The sequence below is a fragment of the Pistacia vera genome, unplaced genomic scaffold, assembly GCF_008641045.1.
Source record: "Pistacia vera cultivar Batoury unplaced genomic scaffold, PisVer_v2 Contig673, whole genome shotgun sequence".
In the NCBI taxonomy this organism is placed as follows: domain Eukaryota; kingdom Viridiplantae; phylum Streptophyta; class Magnoliopsida; order Sapindales; family Anacardiaceae; genus Pistacia; species Pistacia vera.
Window position 1 is genome coordinate 850,785 of NW_022196527.1, and position 18,563 is coordinate 869,347.

The 18,563-nt window shown below is 33.6% G+C and overlaps 2 protein-coding genes across 2 annotated transcripts; both read left to right on the forward strand.

The window, feature by feature from the left end:
• The first annotated feature begins 6,879 nt into the window (after window positions 1-6,879).
• On the forward strand, window positions 6,880-9,974 carry LOC116113029. Its single transcript, XM_031399166.1, has 3 exons — window positions 6,880-7,840; window positions 8,406-8,840; window positions 9,420-9,974. Exons 1-3 carry the CDS (start codon window positions 7,024-7,026, stop codon window positions 9,593-9,595), a joined length of 1,428 nt encoding a protein of 475 aa, XP_031255026.1. The 5' UTR covers window positions 6,880-7,023; the 3' UTR covers window positions 9,596-9,974.
• A 1,148-nt stretch (window positions 9,975-11,122) lies between these two features.
• LOC116113030 (GTPase ERA-like, chloroplastic) lies at window positions 11,123-15,111 on the forward strand. The gene is made up of 9 exons (XM_031399167.1): window positions 11,123-11,525; window positions 11,616-11,761; window positions 12,103-12,243; window positions 12,357-12,470; window positions 13,111-13,236; window positions 13,639-13,737; window positions 13,846-13,947; window positions 14,475-14,555; window positions 14,779-15,111. Exons 1-9 carry the CDS (start codon window positions 11,147-11,149, stop codon window positions 14,863-14,865), a joined length of 1,275 nt encoding a protein of 424 aa, XP_031255027.1. The 5' UTR covers window positions 11,123-11,146; the 3' UTR covers window positions 14,866-15,111.
• Window positions 15,112-18,563: the final 3,452 nt, after the last annotated feature.

Consider the following 18,563-nt stretch of genomic DNA (forward strand, 5'->3'; position numbering starts at 1 on the left):
GGACGGCCGCGACGATATGACTATGTGAAAAAGGAGATGGCGACGGCGATGACGTGGGAGAAGAGAGTTGCGTCTATGTTGGAGCCTGGGAGGGAGGAGAGTCGAGATGAGTGCGAGTCTTTTAGGATTAGGGATTTCAATTTTCAAACTTTAATTTAGTTTTTTTAAAAAATAAAAAAATAAACGGGCACTCGCGAGTTTACCCGTGTAACCCACATGAAATACTGGTCGAGTATGGGTAGAGTCCAAAACACTAGACCCATACCCTATATTTTTTACTCGAGTACAAACTGACCCACTAGTCTAAACTTGTTTTTTCAGGTCTAGCAATTATGAGGGTAAACCACCGTAGCATTTTGAGGACAAATCATCATAGCAGTTTTGAAGAGTTTTTAGTAACGGTTTTTAAAACACCCAACTTGTATTTGAGAGTTTATTTTCTAGCGGTTTTGATAATTTTTTTAAATGATAAATTTACATATATGGCCATAAAAATATCCCATCTTCCACTAGTACTTGTGATTTTTGTTTTTTTTTTTTCAATTACAAGGTAAGAGTTATTTATTTGTTTTCTATTTATTAATAGTTTATAACATCAAATGTGATAAAGTCTCTTTATCCTTCTTCGCCATTTGTTTTAGAATTTGAAATGATTGAAAAATTGTAGCTCTACTTCTTCGAGAAAGCATCTAGAAATGAGATTTTAATAAATTTTTTTTTATGATTGCTTAAAATTATTTTATATTGAATATGGTTGGAGACGGGCATAATATGGTTAATTTTTTTTTTTTATATATATATATAATTGGGATAGTTTCGTAGTGGATAGGATATTTGTGGAATAAAATTTTAAAACCAACCAAAATCTTTAAAAATACACTACACTAGTTTTGGGGGGTTTTTGAGCCAGTCAAAACCGATGCATAAAAATCTGCTAAGTAATGGTTTTAGAACACCTCAAAATCAGTTTAATTAAAAACCCCTCAAAACCAGTGGAAAAAAAGCTCCTAAGCATACCCTAATTTTTTTTTTTAAACTTACAATTACACCCTAAATAGTGCATATCTTTTCTAAATTACCCAATCCAATAATAACGTTTGAAAACAAAATAAAGAAGGTAGTTAGATTATAAAAAAATAGGGTCCATGTTATAGAAATTTAATTGAACTTATTACATGTAAAAGAAATTGTTGAGCGAATATTCTTTACTAAACTTAATAGATTATGGGTTTGATGTAGCTGTGGGACAAATCCCTTATTATCTTATGAATTATATTCTAAATGATTTTTAATTTAGTTTACTTTTAAGAATATAGGATTTTTATGTGTGTTTTTTATGTTAGTATAATTTTTTTTATTTGATTTATTTATAAGTGTTGCAATAATGGTTTTCAAAATATTAAAACACGTTGAAAACAATTGTAATTATATGGAATAAAAAAGGTAATAATAATGATTAAAATTTTAATGTTTATCGTTACGTTGAAAATAATAAATTATATCATTTTTTGAAAATTCTCCCTCCCTCACTTGAATTCTTAGCTCCGCTGTTTATGATATTGAAGATTATTTTGAGATTTTAGAAACAAAATAGGACTATTGTTTTGTAATTTTTTTTTTTTTGAAAAAAATACCGGTAAAGGGAAAATGTTCCTTTTATTCATTTTTTTTTAGTATAAGGAAAATTTTCTCCTATATGGCAGTTTATTGGAATTGTTCGAACAATCAAATCAAAATAAAATCTTATTTATTCATATATTAACCTAGAAATTTAGCTTTTCAACTGCCAACTATCATATTACTACTCATCAACATTAAATCTTTAAACTAATCTACAAACCATTAACATACTGCTAAAAGAGATGGGCGCCCGTCTATTATTTTATTTTAAAAATTTTATAGACGAGCATCCATATGAGGTAGATGTCCGCCAATAATAAATGGACTCTGGTCCAAATAGTATAGACGAAAGTCTATTGTTATTTTCGTAGATGCTTATCTATTCGTGATGAAAGGTCGTCCATCAAATATGGACGAGCGTCCATAATTGTTGGACGGTTGTTCATTCACGAAAGACGTATGTTATTTCGACGTGGGCGCATCTGACTGGATGCTACATTGTCGGTACCAAATTCGGTGTAAATTGTGGTGTCCGTAGATATATATAATATATCATAATATATATATATATATATATAGTAAAATCTCTCTATAATCATAATGGTGAGACTAACTAATTTTATTACTATGAGGAAGTTATAACTTAATAGAGGTGTTGTTAAAAAATTTTTTTATTTCATAATTCATGTTTTAGTAGTACAATAGTAGGATTTCAATTCATGTTTTAGGAGTACAATAGTAGGATTTCAATTCATGTTTTAGTAGTACAATAGTATGATTTCAATTCATGTTTTAATAATATTAAGGTTTCAATTCAGCGCTTCAATTGCCTACTTTTGAAACGGATGGAAGATTGTGTTTTGAAACCAACAAAGATAACCGTCCTTGATGAAATTGTAAATGTAGCATGTCAACTGATGTGAAGCTACAGACAATTGCTAATTATTTTTAGCATGTCAACTGATGTGAAGCTACAGACAATTGCTAATTATTTTAAGTATTACAAAATTAGGACCCCCGATGTCAATGAATTGAAAGTTACAAATGAAGTGGATGAGAAGAATCAAAGAGTCATTGTAGAATTGAGTGATCAGATTCGACAACTTCACTGCACTAATTAATCGAATGAATATTAATGTCTTCCTTAATCATCCAAATGAATAACAAGTCATGTATGTTTTAACAAAAGAAGAAATTATTTCTACAATTAAACAAGAAGAGAACGGAAATAATTATGAGGATGACAGTACGGAAATACAAAAAGTTTCATGTCAATAAACTCTAAACATGCTTGAGAAGCTAGAAATGTTTTGGCTTTAACAAGAAAATGTCCATGTTAGTGAGTAATGTACCCCCAATTTAAAAGATGTAATAACAACTTTAAAGCATAAATTATTGTCCCAAACAACTTCAGATAAATATTTTATTTCATCTTAAACCTTTAATATAACATACCATTTTTTTTTTTTTTTTTGCAATATACAGATAATTATTACTATGTAGAGGCAACTTTCCTTAAGACGAGAATTAGAAAAATTATAACTTATTACAATGTGGAGTTTATTCTTATTTATAACTATCCCAAATTGGGACTATAATTTTTTATGACTATGTAGAGTTTATTCCTTTATAGAGTATCACTATAGAGAGGTTTTACTGTACATATAAATTTGAGATAGTTATAAATAAAAATAAACTTCACATTGTAATAAGTTATAATTTTTCTAATTCCCGTCTTAAGGAAAGTTGCCTCCACAGAGTAATAATTATCTGTATATTACCAAAAAATATATGTTTTGTTACATTAAAGGTTTAAAATGAAATAAAATATTTATCTAAAGTTGTTTGGGACAATAATTTATATTTTATAATTGTTACCACATCTTTTACCTTGCTAGTATGTAATAACTTGCTAGCGTGAACATCTTTTTGTTGAAACCAAAATATTTTTAGCTTTTCAAGCATGTTTAGAGCTTCATGGCACGAAACTTTTTGTATTTCCGTACTATCATCCTTAGAATTATTTCCTTTATCTTCTTGTCTAATTGTAGTAATGATTTCTTCTTCGGTTAAAGCATACACGATTTGTTGTTTATTTGGATGATCGAGGAAGACATTAATATCCATTCAATTAGTGTAGTGAAATTGTCGAATTTGAACACTCAATTTTGCAATGACTCTTTTATTTTCCTTATCCACTTCATTTTTAACTTGCAATTAATCGAAATTGGGGGTCCTAATTTTGCAATGCTTAAAACCATTGGCAATTATTTGTGACTTTACATCAATTGACCATGCATTAACTGTATTTATAGTTTCATCAATGACACTTATCTTTGCTGGTTCCAAGACACGATCTTCTATTTATTTCAAAAGTAGACAATTGAAGGGCTGAATTGAAATCATAATACTACTGAAATATGAATTGAAATCCTAATACTGTACTACTAACACATAAATTAAAAAAAAAAGAAATCAAAACTATAATTTTTGTAACTACACCTCTATTAAGTTATAACCTCATTATAATAATAAAATTAGTTGGTCTCACCATTATGACTATAGAGATGTTTTACTGTATATACATATAATACTTATGATAAGGTATTTAAAAATTACAAACAGATATATACTTATGATAAGGTATTTAAAAATTACAAACAAATATATTATGAATATTCAATTTTGTCTTATTCATCCAGGGTTATTCATTAGTCACCCATATACAATTACAAAACAAGTATCAAACGCTAAATAACTTTTGCCACTTAAGTTATTTTGTATTAAGACTTAAATGTGGTCATTTGTGAAGGAGTTTACTGCAGTTTTTGTTAGAATAATGCTCTGGTCTACAGGGAAAGTCCTGGTCAGTAGGGACATTTGCTTGTAATTGAATTGTTCCAAGTTTCTGTTACCACTTGACTTTATTTCCGCTAAGTAGGCTGCTTTCTCATTTATGTTAAGATTGTGTATTGAATAACTATTTAAGCCTGATAAAACAAGGTCATTCAATTTAACTTGTTGTGTTCTTGTTCTTAGTTTCATTTCATCTCAAAGTTCCCAACAATTTGAAATAATTTTACTTTGGAGACTGGACCTTTAATTTTGTAATTATGTGCATATAGTTATCATTTTATAAATTTTTTGAAGAAATCGTTATATATTTTTTTTAAATATAGTAATTTGAAAAATATTTCACGTGTTTATCTCGCTCTCTTTTTAAGCAAACAACCATTATAAAACACATAAAAAAAATGACTTGTGAAAACGTTCTTAATTGATAAAGTTGGTCTTTTCTTTACCAAAAGACTGGGGGAGTAATGTATTGACTAAATTTAATTAAAAAGTATAATTAATAAATTAAGAAAAAATAATTGAATTTAAAAAAATGGATTTGATCTTCGACTCATTAGATATCCATAGGGTTACGGTGGGCCATTCATTTAAAGATTTGGTAGTTCACACTTTCACAATCACGTGTGAAAACATTATTGAATTGAATAATAAGTCACAACAATTTAAAATAGGAAACTAAAAAGCAGTACGTGGAAGTTTCATTTGAATCCGTGATTCTAGACTTTAGAGGAATCTGATGAAGAGTAGAAGCTTCCTTGTTTGAAGTTTAATAATGAAATACAAAATTGCATTAGTAATTGGGTGACTACTGACTTGTTTCACAAGAAAAAAGCCATCTGGGTTTGTCTTTTTGACAAAGTCGTTATAACCAAGTTTATGTGAGACTCTATTACTAACCAACAAAGACTAACAGCGACACCAGTCGTGACCCTGTCAAATTTATATAATTTCAATATTAACAAAATCTCTTATGCATTATGTATTTTAGGTCTTCTTTTAATTTTTTATTTATTTTGTTATAATTAAGTTTTAAATATTACATCAAATAATATAATAACATTACTATGATATATCTCATAAATATTTTCAATTATTATTATAATATTTCTCCCTTGCACAGAACGTATCAATGTGTTTGCTTAGCCAGTTAACCTATATCCAGCGAAGCAGCAACAAAAGTGATTGCTTAAATTTACCGCTGCCAGGTCTTGCTGACGTCACTCATGATTCTTCCTTAAAAAACATTAAGCATGAAGATTCCCGAAACGCGGTCGTCTCACACATAAAATATGAAATATCCCCTAAACGGGAATGCGTCTCACCTGTTTTAATTGGAAGCCCAAATCAAACCCTACATGGGATGTGCGTGACCTACAAGAATCAAAGCTTAATATAGAAAAATCAAATATTTTTTCAAAAGAAACAGCTCAAACATTTGCGGAGAGTAAAAAAGAGAGAGATAGACAGAGAGGCGGTTGTTGCGATAAAAGCTTGGCGGAGTCGTTTTCCATACTCTTTTGAAGGTCAGAGAAACAGCGAAACAAACCACAATAGAAACAGTCGCGTTGCGTTCTTTATAACATGCTGTTTTATATATACCTGGCCGCTGACTCTTCTCTGATCTCTCCACCAACTTACTGCTTCTAGGGTTTTCTCTCTTTTTTCTTATTTCTCTTATTCAAGGTAACTCTTCATTCTTGCCGATTTCTCTTTATTATTTTTTCTTACATTTCTGTCTCAATTTTTTTTTTTTTTGGTTGTTGAGACTTTTTAAGAAAAGTGACTTATATTTTGAATTTTCTTGAGTTATTGTCGTCTTTAGTTTTCAAGTCGGATAGTCGTATTAACATTTCTCCCCTTTTTTATTTTTATTTTTATTTTGAATGTTACCGTTTGTTTGGTTGCTTTTACACAAGAAAAATGACTAGGAATTTTAATTTTGTTCAGTTTTTTTTTTTTCGTTTTGATTTCTAAAGGCTGTGAATGGAAGAGCTGTGTTAATTTCTTGGCTTTTAGTTTTTATTTATTTATTTGTTTTTCAATCTTTGGATGTTACTGTCTGTTTGATGGCTCAGATTATTTTAGGAAGGTGATTCAGATGTTGAATTTTGTGCAGTTTTTTGTATTCTGGTTTGTAATTAGCTGCTGAGCCAAGTAGCTTTATTAATTTCTCAGTTGAAAATTGGAGTCTTTAGCCATATGTGTATGAATGAAGTTTTAGTTTTAGTTTTGGGTTTCATTTTTTAAAATCGCGAAATCTGGTTAATTTAAATTTTCTTATTTGTTTTAAATCTAGGTTTTTAATAAATAAATTTAAAATTTAGAGTAGCTTGTTTGGTGGCATAATAGTTTTAACTTATACTCCATTTGGGTTATAGGAGGAAATATACTACCATTTGTCATAATTGAACTTTTTTCACCTCTTCCTGGTTAAAAAGGCAACAACATGGTTGAGATGTTTGTTTATCATTTATTTATTTCCAGCTTCCCCCTTTTCGAGCTTTTTCTACTGCCAAACTGACCTGTAACGTATGATTATGCAGAGCCATGCCAACGTTTACTGCTATAGCTTTTGATAGGCTAATAGAACCTAGAGAGTCCAAATCTGTTGACATGCCAGTTCCCAATTCAAAGCCGCCGTTTAAATCAAAACCTGCTCCTCATCCAAATTCGAAGTTGGAGAGGAGAAATAGTACTCCAGTGGTCATTGGAAGGAAAGACAATCGTCCTCCAATAACACCAGCACTCTACACAACTCCTGAGCCGACTCCACTTCCTGATTCACCAACTTCATTCTCTCCTTCACCTTACATTGTCAATCACAAGCGGCGTGGGCCGCGGCTAGTGAAGAGTTTCTCGCAGGCTGATGTGGCCTTATGTGGAAAACCAGAAGATGAAGGAAAGGTCATTAAGAATGCTACAAAAAATGCTGAAACAAAGAGTGTTGATTCAACCAATGATGCTTCTGTCTCTTTCACTATTCCTGTACCGGTTGAAGGGGAACGCAAGAGTAATGTCCAGAGTAGTCCTGCAAAGGAACTTGTGAATGGTTTCCATGATGGTCCTACAGAAAAGGAGCATGTGAATGGTGTGCATGATGGTGAGCCTGGAAGCAGTAATAGGCAACTTGAGAGCAGTAACAGGGGACTCCCAAGCAGTAGTGCGATTAATGCTTTTTCTGGGAAAATTGATGTGCCAAAGCTTATTGGATTCAAGTCAGAGAGTAATAGTGAGTGTGAAGATTTTTTTGATCCACAGGAATCAATGAGTGTTGCAAGTAACACAGATGGAGAAGATAATACCTGGGCAGAAAGTTCTGCAAAGCTTGCTACTCCGAAGGGAGAGTTTTATGATGCTTGGGAAGGTATTTGGGCTTTATTTATCTGTTCATAATTTTAAACTTTATCTTTTTGGATACACATACATGCATTTATATCTTTCTTTTGTGCGTATGGGGATGCTGTCACCACATAAGTTATTTTTTCCTGTTTTTTGTTGATCTTCACATATTTTCTTGTGCCAACACTTGGTATCAAGAGTTGCATTTGATGTAAAATTATGTGTTTCAATTGGTGAAAGAGAATGTTTGGGTTTTACAAGAGCATAATTTTGTTTCACATGTCGGTAATAGCATTTATTACTTGAAGAATTTAAATGCAAGGTCCTCTGCATCATGAGTTTTGATTTGTATACACCTACATGTGGGCATTTTTCATCATTAATTTTGCGTATAAGATGCTCATAGGTAGAATTAAATTTTTTTCAGAATTGTTTTCATATGAGATTGGTAATTCCGAAGATTTGGAAAATATATAATTATTCTTTGTGTATGTAAAGCTTTTAAGTCATTATGCAAACAGCATTGGAGCATCACGGTTTCATAGTTAAACTATATGGCTAAGCATGCTCACTTTTATTAATTCCTCCAGAGTTATCATCTGATGGTGGGTCACAATCTTTTCCTCGGGATATTGAGACTGAACTGCATGAAGTAAGATTGAGTTTACTCATGGAATTAGAGAAGCGAAAGCAAGCAGAAGAAGCTCTGAATGATGTGCGAAGTCAGTGGCAGGGGGTTAGGGAACAGTTAGCTCATGCAGGATTGACACTGCCTGCGGATCCCACTGTTGTAGGGGAGGATGGACAACTGAATATTAATCTTGCAGAAGAGCTTTGCCAAAAACTTCATCTTGCTCGATTTGTATCAGAATCTATTGGGAGGGGCATTGCAAAGGCTGAGATGGAGGCAGAAATGGAAGCTCAGATTGAAGCGAAGAACTTTGAGATTGCCCGATTGTGGGATCGGCTTCACTATTATGAGGCAATGAATCGAGAAATGTCGCAGAGGAACCAGGAAGCTGTTGGTAAGAGTTCTGTACCTTGGATAATCTTCTTTCTATCCAAAAATTAGTTGTTTCAAATTATTTTTCTAGTCATCTTGGTCATAATTAATTTCTGATCTTTACAGTCATGTTTTTGACTTTGATTGCATTATTCTTCTCCTTTTTGTATATTCATATGCTCAGACATGCAAAAGTTGAGGCATAAGATCTGCTGTTTGATTTATGTTGAATGCTTCCCTTCACTTGACTTCGAAAAGGAATTTTATAATGCTTGCCGTGAAGACTTTCTATCTTTTAATTACTCAATTCCTGATATGCCGATGCAAGGATAAGCTTTTTTGTTCTCAGGCCAAGCAATTGAATATCTAAGGGCCCATTCTGAACACAGTGAATCTTCGTTTTATTTTAGCATTTAATCAAATAATATTTGAGTAAACCGTGTGTTTGTACCTGCTTGTATGTATGCTCATGTTACCACATTCGGTCTAGGTCACAATTTCTATCATGGTATGATTATCATGAAATTAAAATTCAATGTTGTTGGATTTGTAAATGAGGAGTTCATCTTTTAATTTTGTTATCTGTTATTGTTTTGCATAGAGATGACACGGCGTAATAGACAAAGAAGGAAAAGAAAGCAGAGGTGGGTTTGGGGCTCAATTGCTGCTGCAATTACCCTTGGCACTGCAGCCTTAGTATGGTCTTACCTCCCAACAGGGAAAGAATCAACTAGCAGTGATCCTGGTGCGCCTGAGCATGATGATGCAGCCAAGTAGTGAATCAAAAATTGAAGTTAGATCTCATGAAAAGAAGTAATGAGAATAAAAAGGTCATACATGCTACTTTGTGAATAGCAAGGATCTCTTGCTTTTATCAGTTGCAATTTTCCTGCTTGCAGAGGATGTATATTACCAATTAAATAATTCAAATATCTCAAGTTATGCCCCTTACTGGCAATCTTGGAGGTGCTGAAATTCGAATTCGATAGCCCCGGTTATCAAATTAATATTTGTTTTGCTTTTGTGCGCTTTAAAGACCGCACATGTTTGTTCACACACCCACATACACTCGAAGCTTGATGATTTTGTTCTATTTAGCCTCAGTGTTGTGGCTGTGACTTGAGGTGGCAATCAGGTTTTGGTTATTTGTGCATTATATGAGAGTTGAATTATTTCATTGGCATATCATATATATATATTTTCCTGTTGCACTTAGCAGTAAGGTGTTTTAATTTTGAATGAAGATAGGCTAAGAAACGTTTTTCACAAACTTTCTTTCACAAATCTCACATGACACTTCACTTGGCAGCCTCTATTTGAATTGTCATAGAATGATTTCAACTAGAACTAAGAAACATGGAGGAATGGTCGTTTCTTGGATGGAACGACCATTCCTTAGGGAATGGCCATTCCAACTCCAAACAACGACTATTCTGTCTTATGGAATGACTATTCCACTTAGAGGGACGGCCATTCTATGATGTAATGGTCATCTTTCTTACGGAACAGTCATTCATTCCTCTTGAAATGGTTTTTCTTTATACGGTGAACAACCGTTCATCCTTAAGGAATGATAATTTCTTATATAGTGAATGACTATTCATCCATAAGGAACGATCGTTCATGTCTAGTTAAAGCCGTGAATTAATGTGGTAATATTAACTCAATGTCATATCGGATTTGTGAGAGGAAGTTTGTGAAATTCGATTCTAATATTACCCGTTAATTTTATCACACCTTTAGTTCTGCACTGTTCTCGGGAAGACAATGCTTTAGAAGCAACGCGGGAATGAGATGAAAGGGTTCTTTTCGGTGTAGACGGAAGTGTGAAGTTGGGTACTACATTCATTTAGATTTTTCATACTATTTCAAGGGAATGATTTTTACCGGTACCAGACTCTGGTTCTATATAACAATATTTAGGTAATTCAAAAAAAATTTTAATGACCGTCTTTTCGGTATCAAATTAGCTGGTTTTAGCTTTTTCTTATGGAAACAAGATGAAATTCACATATGTGGTAATTGTTATAAAAAAAAAAAAAGGAGATTTAAAAAATAATTTTGAGTTGTGTAGAGTAGCCCATTAATCTTAAATATTATGTATATTAGGTTTTAATTTCATTATCATATTGATGCGTATGATCTTGTAATCAATGTTTATATATCTTCGTATTACATCAATGATATATATCTTTAAATGATACAAAGATGTAAAGATTTGGACTTAGGTGCAAGACTTCTGTGCAAACTTGATGGCAAATAATCGAAACGACAACGCATCAATAAACTTCATCCATCAGGCCCAACGCAAAAGATAAGAAGAGACAAATGAAGCAATCTCGAAGCGAAGCTCCAAGCATGGAGCTAACTCTACACATTTGCTCATTTCCTCGCAGTCTCTACCCTTGCAACAATATAATCCCATCTCGGGAAACTCAATTTCGATTAGCAAGGTTACGAAGGAAGAGTAGTTTCAGTTGTAGGAACAGTAACAACTCAAGCCTTCTATTCGCAGAGAAAGAGCAACAACAACTTTGGAGTGGCCAACAACAACTTGAATTAGATGAAGAAGAGGAAGAAGAAGTGTCTGAGGATGATGCGTCGTCGTTTCTGTCTCTTAATGTGAAACCAGACAGGAACATGGCGTTGCTTGACGACTACGAGATGGAAGAACTTGACTATACCTCTGACCCTAACCATAAAAGCGGTTAGCTCCTCTTTTGTTCATAATGTGGCAATTTTATGATTTTTTTTATAATTTTTTTGAAATACTTATGTATATATGGGTGAATTGCAGGGTATGTGGCTGTACTTGGGAAGCCAAATGTTGGTAAGAGTACGTTAGCCAACCAAATGATCGGTCAGAAGCTGTCAATTGTTACAGATAAGCCTCAAACGACTAGACATCGTATTCTTGGTATTTGTTCTGGTCCAGAGTATCAGGTTTGATTTTTAATGGTCAATAATCTTATGTTTCATTCGTTTTACATGTTGATATCAATTGTACTGGTCGTATATGCTATTTGAGTGACTGAGCTGGAAGCAAAATTTCAATCATGTTAGAAAAATGAAACTAACTGGAAATAAATTGATCACTGATATTGGACTTCCTATATTCCATGTAAGTGTATGTCAAATTTATCTTATTTAGTTATGAGTGATGCTGTTTTTTCTTTTAGTCTCTCCTTCTCTCTCTTCTTCCTTCTTTCCTGTGCGTGTATGTGTGTCTTATACTAACATTTAGCGTAACTGTGTTAGATTGTTAACTAGAGCTTTGCTTGCAGATGATACTATATGATACTCCTGGTGTTATTGAGAAGAAAATGCACAAGTTGGATTCTATGATGATGAAGAATGTTCGTAGTGCTGGGATTAATGCTGACTGTGTTGTAGTTCTTGTTGATGCATCTAAAGCTCCCCAAAAGGTATGCTTCCTTCTTCTTCTTTGTTGTTTTCTTTTTCAGTTTTATTGGAATGAGTGTGATATGTTGCATTTTTCTTTTTCTTTTTTTCTTAATAATTTATTTATTAAATGCAGATTGATGAAGTGTTGGAAGAAGGTGGTGGGGACATGAAAGATAAGTTGCCTATTTTGCTGGTATTGAATAAGAAGGATCTGATCAAGCCTGGTGAAATTGCAAAAAAGCTTGAGGTCATAACTTGTGGATAGATGTGTAAACATTTACAATTGCAATCTTTGCTTCTGGTCGCTGAAATTAATAATGTTTTGCTTACAAGTGAGTTATACAATCGGACAAAAATTGCACAAAATTCATGTAAAATGATTACTTTGTCCTTTGATTTTTGTCTAGTTGTATGACTTAGTTGTAAGCATAGTATTGCTCTGCTGAAATTGTGTTTTCTTACTTTTTTTTTTTTTTTTTCAATTGGGTTGTGAGAAAAATCAATAGTTTGTTAATCTTGGCACTAATGTCATCGAGAAAATGAAGGGTGAATTAGCTTATTGTACACATGTTGCTAACATTTTTAAAGTTGTACAGACACCGTATTTGGTTCAATAGACAGTAATGCGAGCCTTCTAGTAAAGGAAGAGGCTTCTACTGAAAGTGCTGTCATTTTTAAATATAGATAGATGATAATGAATCTTACTTGACAACTACCAGGTGGTTGACAACACGTACACTCCTTCTCATTTCTTAAATTGTTTATACATTCCCTTAATTCACCTATGTGGACTCAAGTTGCTCTTCTGTTAACATTCCAATTATGCTTCTGACATTTTTGTTTCTTTTGACAACTTTGCATCCTAATAAAAATCACATGTTTTGCAGTGGTATGAAAAATTTACAGATGTTGATGAGGTCATACCTGTGAGTGCAAAATATGGTCATGGTGTCGAAGATGTCAAAGATTGGATTTTATCGAAACTTCCTGTTGGGCCAGCTTACTATCCAAAGGTATTCAGAAAGATTAGACTCTAGATTTTCTGTTTTTGGTTGTCTTGTTTAATTACTCCTTCAGGCAAAGAGAATTGTTTGTCTGTTCACCGAACTCTTGTTGGTAATCCCTATTGTTTCATATAAGCCTTATCCCAAGTTTTTAAACCGGGTGCATTATTTAGAGACAAGATTATACATGTCTGAAATGCATGTTGTACAAGGAGATAGGCAACAGGTTTTATAAAAGGGAAAAGAAAGATAAAGTTCATTTGACAACTAATTTCCGTTTCTGGTCCTTTCTGATCAACTATCTTGCAGCATCTCTTTTGTTCACATGATTTTCTTTTAATACTTTTAAGGGCATTAGATTAGTTGCTTCTATAACGCAAATGCTTATTTTGTTGTACTGATGAGCTTCAGGACATCGTTAGTGAGCACCCAGAGAGATTCTTTGTAGCTGAGATTATTAGAGAAAAGATCTTTATGCAATATCGTGATGAGGTCCCTTATGCATGTCAGGTGTGTAGCTGGTTTTTTACAATTGCTTTTGCTTATATTCCTTTATTCCTCTTTTAAGTTTTGGGTGTGTATTTTAGAACTTTGGTTTCTGATATCTGAATCCTCCAGGTGAATGTTGTAAACTACAAAACTAGGCCAACTGCGAAAGATTTCATACAGGTGGAGATTGTTGTAGAGAAGAACACACAAAAGATAATCCTTATAGGAAAAGTGAGTACAGTTTTTTTTTTTTTTTTTTTTTTTTTGGTAAATACCCTGCATCATTGCTTTGGTACATAATTCTTTCTTTGTGATGTCTTGAGTTGGCTGGTGCGTAATATATGGGTGGGATGAAATGAGGACCTTGGCTTGGACGGGGACTAGAGCTGTCTAAAGGGAAGACAAAAGATGAAGGGAAGCAATAACAATTTCTCATTTGAAGGATAATATTGTCTTGGCCTCAAAGATCTAGGATCCAGCCCACTTAAAATGAGATTAATAATGCAATTCTATAATAGTTACCAGCGTGCATTAGCCTGCAATAGAATGTGGATGAAGATTTACGTGTTATTTGCTCCCAAACATGTTATCCTGAGCTTAATTTGATGTTTCTCAAATTCAAATTGGTCAAAGATTGATCTGGGGCATAAGCATCTGCACATATGCCCTACCAGTCTCTGATGTGGTGTACATATGCACACTTAATACTATCTTTGATGTGGTTTTCTAATTTTTTTTTATATAACGGAGCACTGTAGGGAGGGAAGGCTCTAAAACTACTGGCAACAGCTGCTCGGCTTGACATTGAAGATTTTTTACAGAAGAAGGTTTACCTTGAGGTGCCTACTTGAACATATCCTTTTATTAATAACAAATGTTCATCTGGGTGGTTTATATGATATTTAATTGTTGGGCTTTCTCCTTCTACAACCACACTCTATTATCCATAAAATCCATTTATTACTTGACTTCTGCATTGGATTTAAGCAATTTTATTAGAAATACTTGTTTTCTGTTTCTGGATTAGAAAATATTAACTTGAGCAGCTGATTTATGAAACAGATTGAAGTTAAAGTAAAGGAGAATTGGCGGCAAGATGAAGGGCTTTTGAAGTACTATGGCTATGGGGGAAAAATCCGGGCACTGTAATATGGAGTTTTGTCAGTTCCGGAATGCTATCAATTTTGATTTGAGATTGTTGATTAATATAGTAATAGAATGGTTTCATCAAATATGGGTTGTAGTTTTCATGTTCTCCGCTGATCTTGGTCTTGGAGGTCTAACATGATAATAAGGTTGTTATGTAGGAGGCATAAAGTGGAGCAAAGGGTTTAAGCTGAAGCCCAGTTCAGCATCTGGGCTACAACTCTTTATAAGGATAGCTGGAGAAAGCCCATAGTTCTCGTATTTAGATATGGAACTAATTTAGAAGTATGCTAAGTACCAATCGGCTATAAGCTCCATGGGCCAGGGCAGTTTGGCTTTTGAGATCCTTTTTCCTATCGTCTTTTGTGAACGAGGAGACATCCCATGCTGCATGTCTCCAAGTAAGTCGATCCATGTATGGTACCAATTTATCCGTCGTCTGCCGGCTATAAAGCTTAAGTGGGACAAATCTCGTGTTTATTAAAGGGTTTTACACACTTTAACAGACAAGCTCCACTCGTTAAATTTTTCTCTTATTTTTTTTCCCCTTCAAATCAAATGGATTCTAAATGTGCAGTTAATTAGTTAAGACAGATCTTTTAGATAAAATATTGTGTTCTTCGAGTGTGTACAAGGATAATGGGGTTGCGTAAGGAGCGAAAGACATAAAAAACAAATACATGAGATTGGGTTTGTGTGAATAAGCATTGATTTGACTGGGAAAGGGGCACATGCACTTCACTATGACATTGAATGAAGAAAATAATGGTGGGACCTCACCTTACCCACAAGACTTTACAACTGATTGGGGCCATAAATTAGGGATTAGATCACAGGTTGCGCCGCGTGTGTTGGGTTAGATTAGATAAAGACATAAAATAAAAGTCACTGGTAAAAGTACTTTTTATTTTATACTCCTATGTTCCATGCCATGACAAAGCTGATTGATAAGCCTTTATGAAGTAGGGTTACCTCTGAAAANACTCTATTACTAACTAACAAAGACTAACAGCGACACCAGTGGTGGCCCTGTCAAATTTATATAATGTCCGACTTACACATACCTAAGGTTTATCGTAACAATAAAGTGGTATCTAAAAGGTTTTAAAACGATAAATAAGTATCTTCCGTTATGTACTATTAGTGATTTCCGTTTGGTAATGGTAAAAAGACTATAATACCCTTGAAAGTTTGATATTTTAGTTTTTTATAAATTTAAAATTTTCTAAAAACTCCTTAGGTTTGCTAATTTAACTAAACATCCCAACATATAAATTTTTTATAAAATATCAAAAACACCCCTGCCACCCACAGTGCCAAATTTCGGCCACTATCGCCAAAATCTGGCCAGCAAATTGCGTTATGACATAGACCTATCAGATCTGTGTCGTAACGCGTTGATCTGGCCTTTTCTGGCTAGATCCGCTACGGATAATGCCGGAAAAGGCCAGATCTACGTCTAGACCTGGCCGTCAAGAGTTTTGCGACGTCGACGGCCAGATCTGGCCGGAAAAGGCTAATATTTCGACCAGATTCGGATGGTGGTGGCCGGAATTTGGCATTGCGGGTGGTGGGGGTGTTTTTATCATTTTACAAAATTTTTATATACTAGGGTGTTTAGTTAAATTAGCAAACCTAGGGGGTTTTTTAAAAAAATTTAAATTTACAAAAACTAAAATATCAAACTTTCAAGGGTATTCTAGTCTTTTTACTATTATCAAACGAAAATCACTAACAACAAATGACGAAAGGTACCTATTTATCATTTCAAAACCTTTTAAATACTAATTTATTATTACGGTAAAAACCTTGGATATGTGTACGTCGTTCTGCCTTCATATAATTTCAATATTAACAAAATCTCTTACGCATTATGTATTTTAGGTCTTCTTTTAATTGAAAATTAAACATTTATTTTTTAACCGTCAATTTGTTAAATGATATCAAAGTGTTTGCTTAGCCAGTTAGCGTAAATCCAGCGAAGCAGCAACAAAAGTGCTTGCTTAAATTTACCGCTGCCAGGTTGCTGACGTCACTCACGATTCTTCCTTAAAAAAACATTAAGCATGAAGATTCCCGAAACGCGGTCGTCTCACACATAAAATATGAAATATCCCCAAACGGGAATGCGTCTCACCTGTTTTAATTGGAAGCCCAAATCAAACCCTACATGGGATTGTGCTGACCTACAAGAATCAAAGCTTAATATAGAAAAATAATATTTTTTCAAAAAACAGCTCAACATTTGCGGAGAGTAAAAAAGGAGAGATAGACAGAGAGGCGTTTTGTGCGATAAAAGCTTGGCGGAGTCGTTTCCCATACTCTTTTGAAGGTCAGAGAAACAGCGAAACAAACCACAATAGAAAGAGTCGCGTTTGCGTTCTTTATAACATGCTGTTTTATATATACCTGGCCGCCGACTCTCTCTTATCTCTCCACCAACTTACTGTTTCTAGGGTTTTCTCTTTTTTTCTTATTTCTCTTATTCAAGGTACTCTTCATTCTTGCCGATTTCTCTTTATTATTTTTCTTCTTTCTGTCCAAATTTTTTTTTTTTTGGTTGTTGAGACTTTTAAGAAAAGTGAATTATATTTTGAATTTTCTTGAGTTATTGCGTCTTTAGTTTCAAGTCGGATAGTCGTATTAACATTTCTCCCCTTTTGTATTTTTATTTTTATTTTGAATGTACCGTTTGTTTGGTTGTTTTACAAGAAAAATGACTAGGAATTTTAATTTTGTTCAGTTTTTTTTTTCGTTTTGATTTCTAAGGCTGGAATGGAAAGCTGTTAGTATTTCTTGGCTTTTAGTTTTTATTATTTATTTGTTTTTCAATCTTTGATGTTACTGTCTGTTTGTGGCTCAGATTTCTAGGAGTGATTCAGATGTTGATTTTGTGCAGTTTTTTGTATTCTGGTTTGTAATTAGCTGCTGACAAGTAGCTTTATTAATTTCTCAGTTGAAAATTGAGTCTTTAGCCATATGTGTATGAATGAAGTTTTAGTTTTAGTTGGGTTTCCATTTTTTAAAATCGCGAAATCTGGTTAATTTAAATTTTCTTATTTGTTTTAATCTAGGTTTTAATAAATAAATTTAAAATTTAGAGTAGCTTGTTTGGTGGCATAATAGTTTAACATTATCTCCATTTGGTTTATAGGAGGAAATATACTACCATTTGTCTAATTGAACTTTTTTCACCTCTTCCTGGTTAAAAAGGCAACAACATGGTTAGATGTTTGTTTATCATTTATTTATTTCCAGCTCTCCCTTTTCGAGCTTTTTCTACTGCCAAACTGACCTGTAACGTATGATTATGCAGAGCCATCCAACGTTACTGCTATGCTTTTGATAGGCTAATAGAACCTAGAGAGTCCAATCTGTTGACATGCCAGTTCCAATTCAAAGCCGCCGTTTAAATCAAAACCTCTCTCATCCAAATTCGAAGTTGGAGAGGAAAATAGTACTCCAGTGGTATTGGAGGAAAGACAATCGTCCCCAATAACACCAGCACTCTACACAACTCCTGAGCCGACTCCACTTCCGGATTCACCAACTTCATTCTCTCCTTCACCTTACATTGTCAATCACAAGCGGCGTGGGCCGCGCTAGGAGAGTTTCTCGCAGGCTGATGTGGCCTTATGTGGAAAACCAGAGATGAAGGAAAGGTCATTAAGAATGCTACAAAAAATGCTGAAACAAGAGTG

Coding starts and splice junctions, on each gene's coding strand:
- LOC116113029 (XM_031399166.1), top strand. CDS start 7,024: ATGCCAACGTTTACTGCTATAGCTTTTGATAGGCTAATAGAACCTAGA. Junction 7,841..8,405: donor GTTTTATGATGCTTGGGAAG/GTATTTGGGCTT, acceptor TAATTCCTCCAG/AGTTATCATCTGATGGTGGG. Junction 8,841..9,419: donor GAGGAACCAGGAAGCTGTTG/GTAAGAGTTCTG, acceptor TGTTTTGCATAG/AGATGACACGGCGTAATAGA.
- LOC116113030 (XM_031399167.1), top strand. CDS start 11,147: ATGAAGCAATCTCGAAGCGAAGCTCCAAGCATGGAGCTAACTCTACAC. Junction 12,244..12,356: donor CATCTAAAGCTCCCCAAAAG/GTATGCTTCCTT, acceptor TATTAAATGCAG/ATTGATGAAGTGTTGGAAGA. Junction 12,471..13,110: donor AAATTGCAAAAAAGCTTGAG/GTCATAACTTGT, acceptor CATGTTTTGCAG/TGGTATGAAAAATTTACAGA.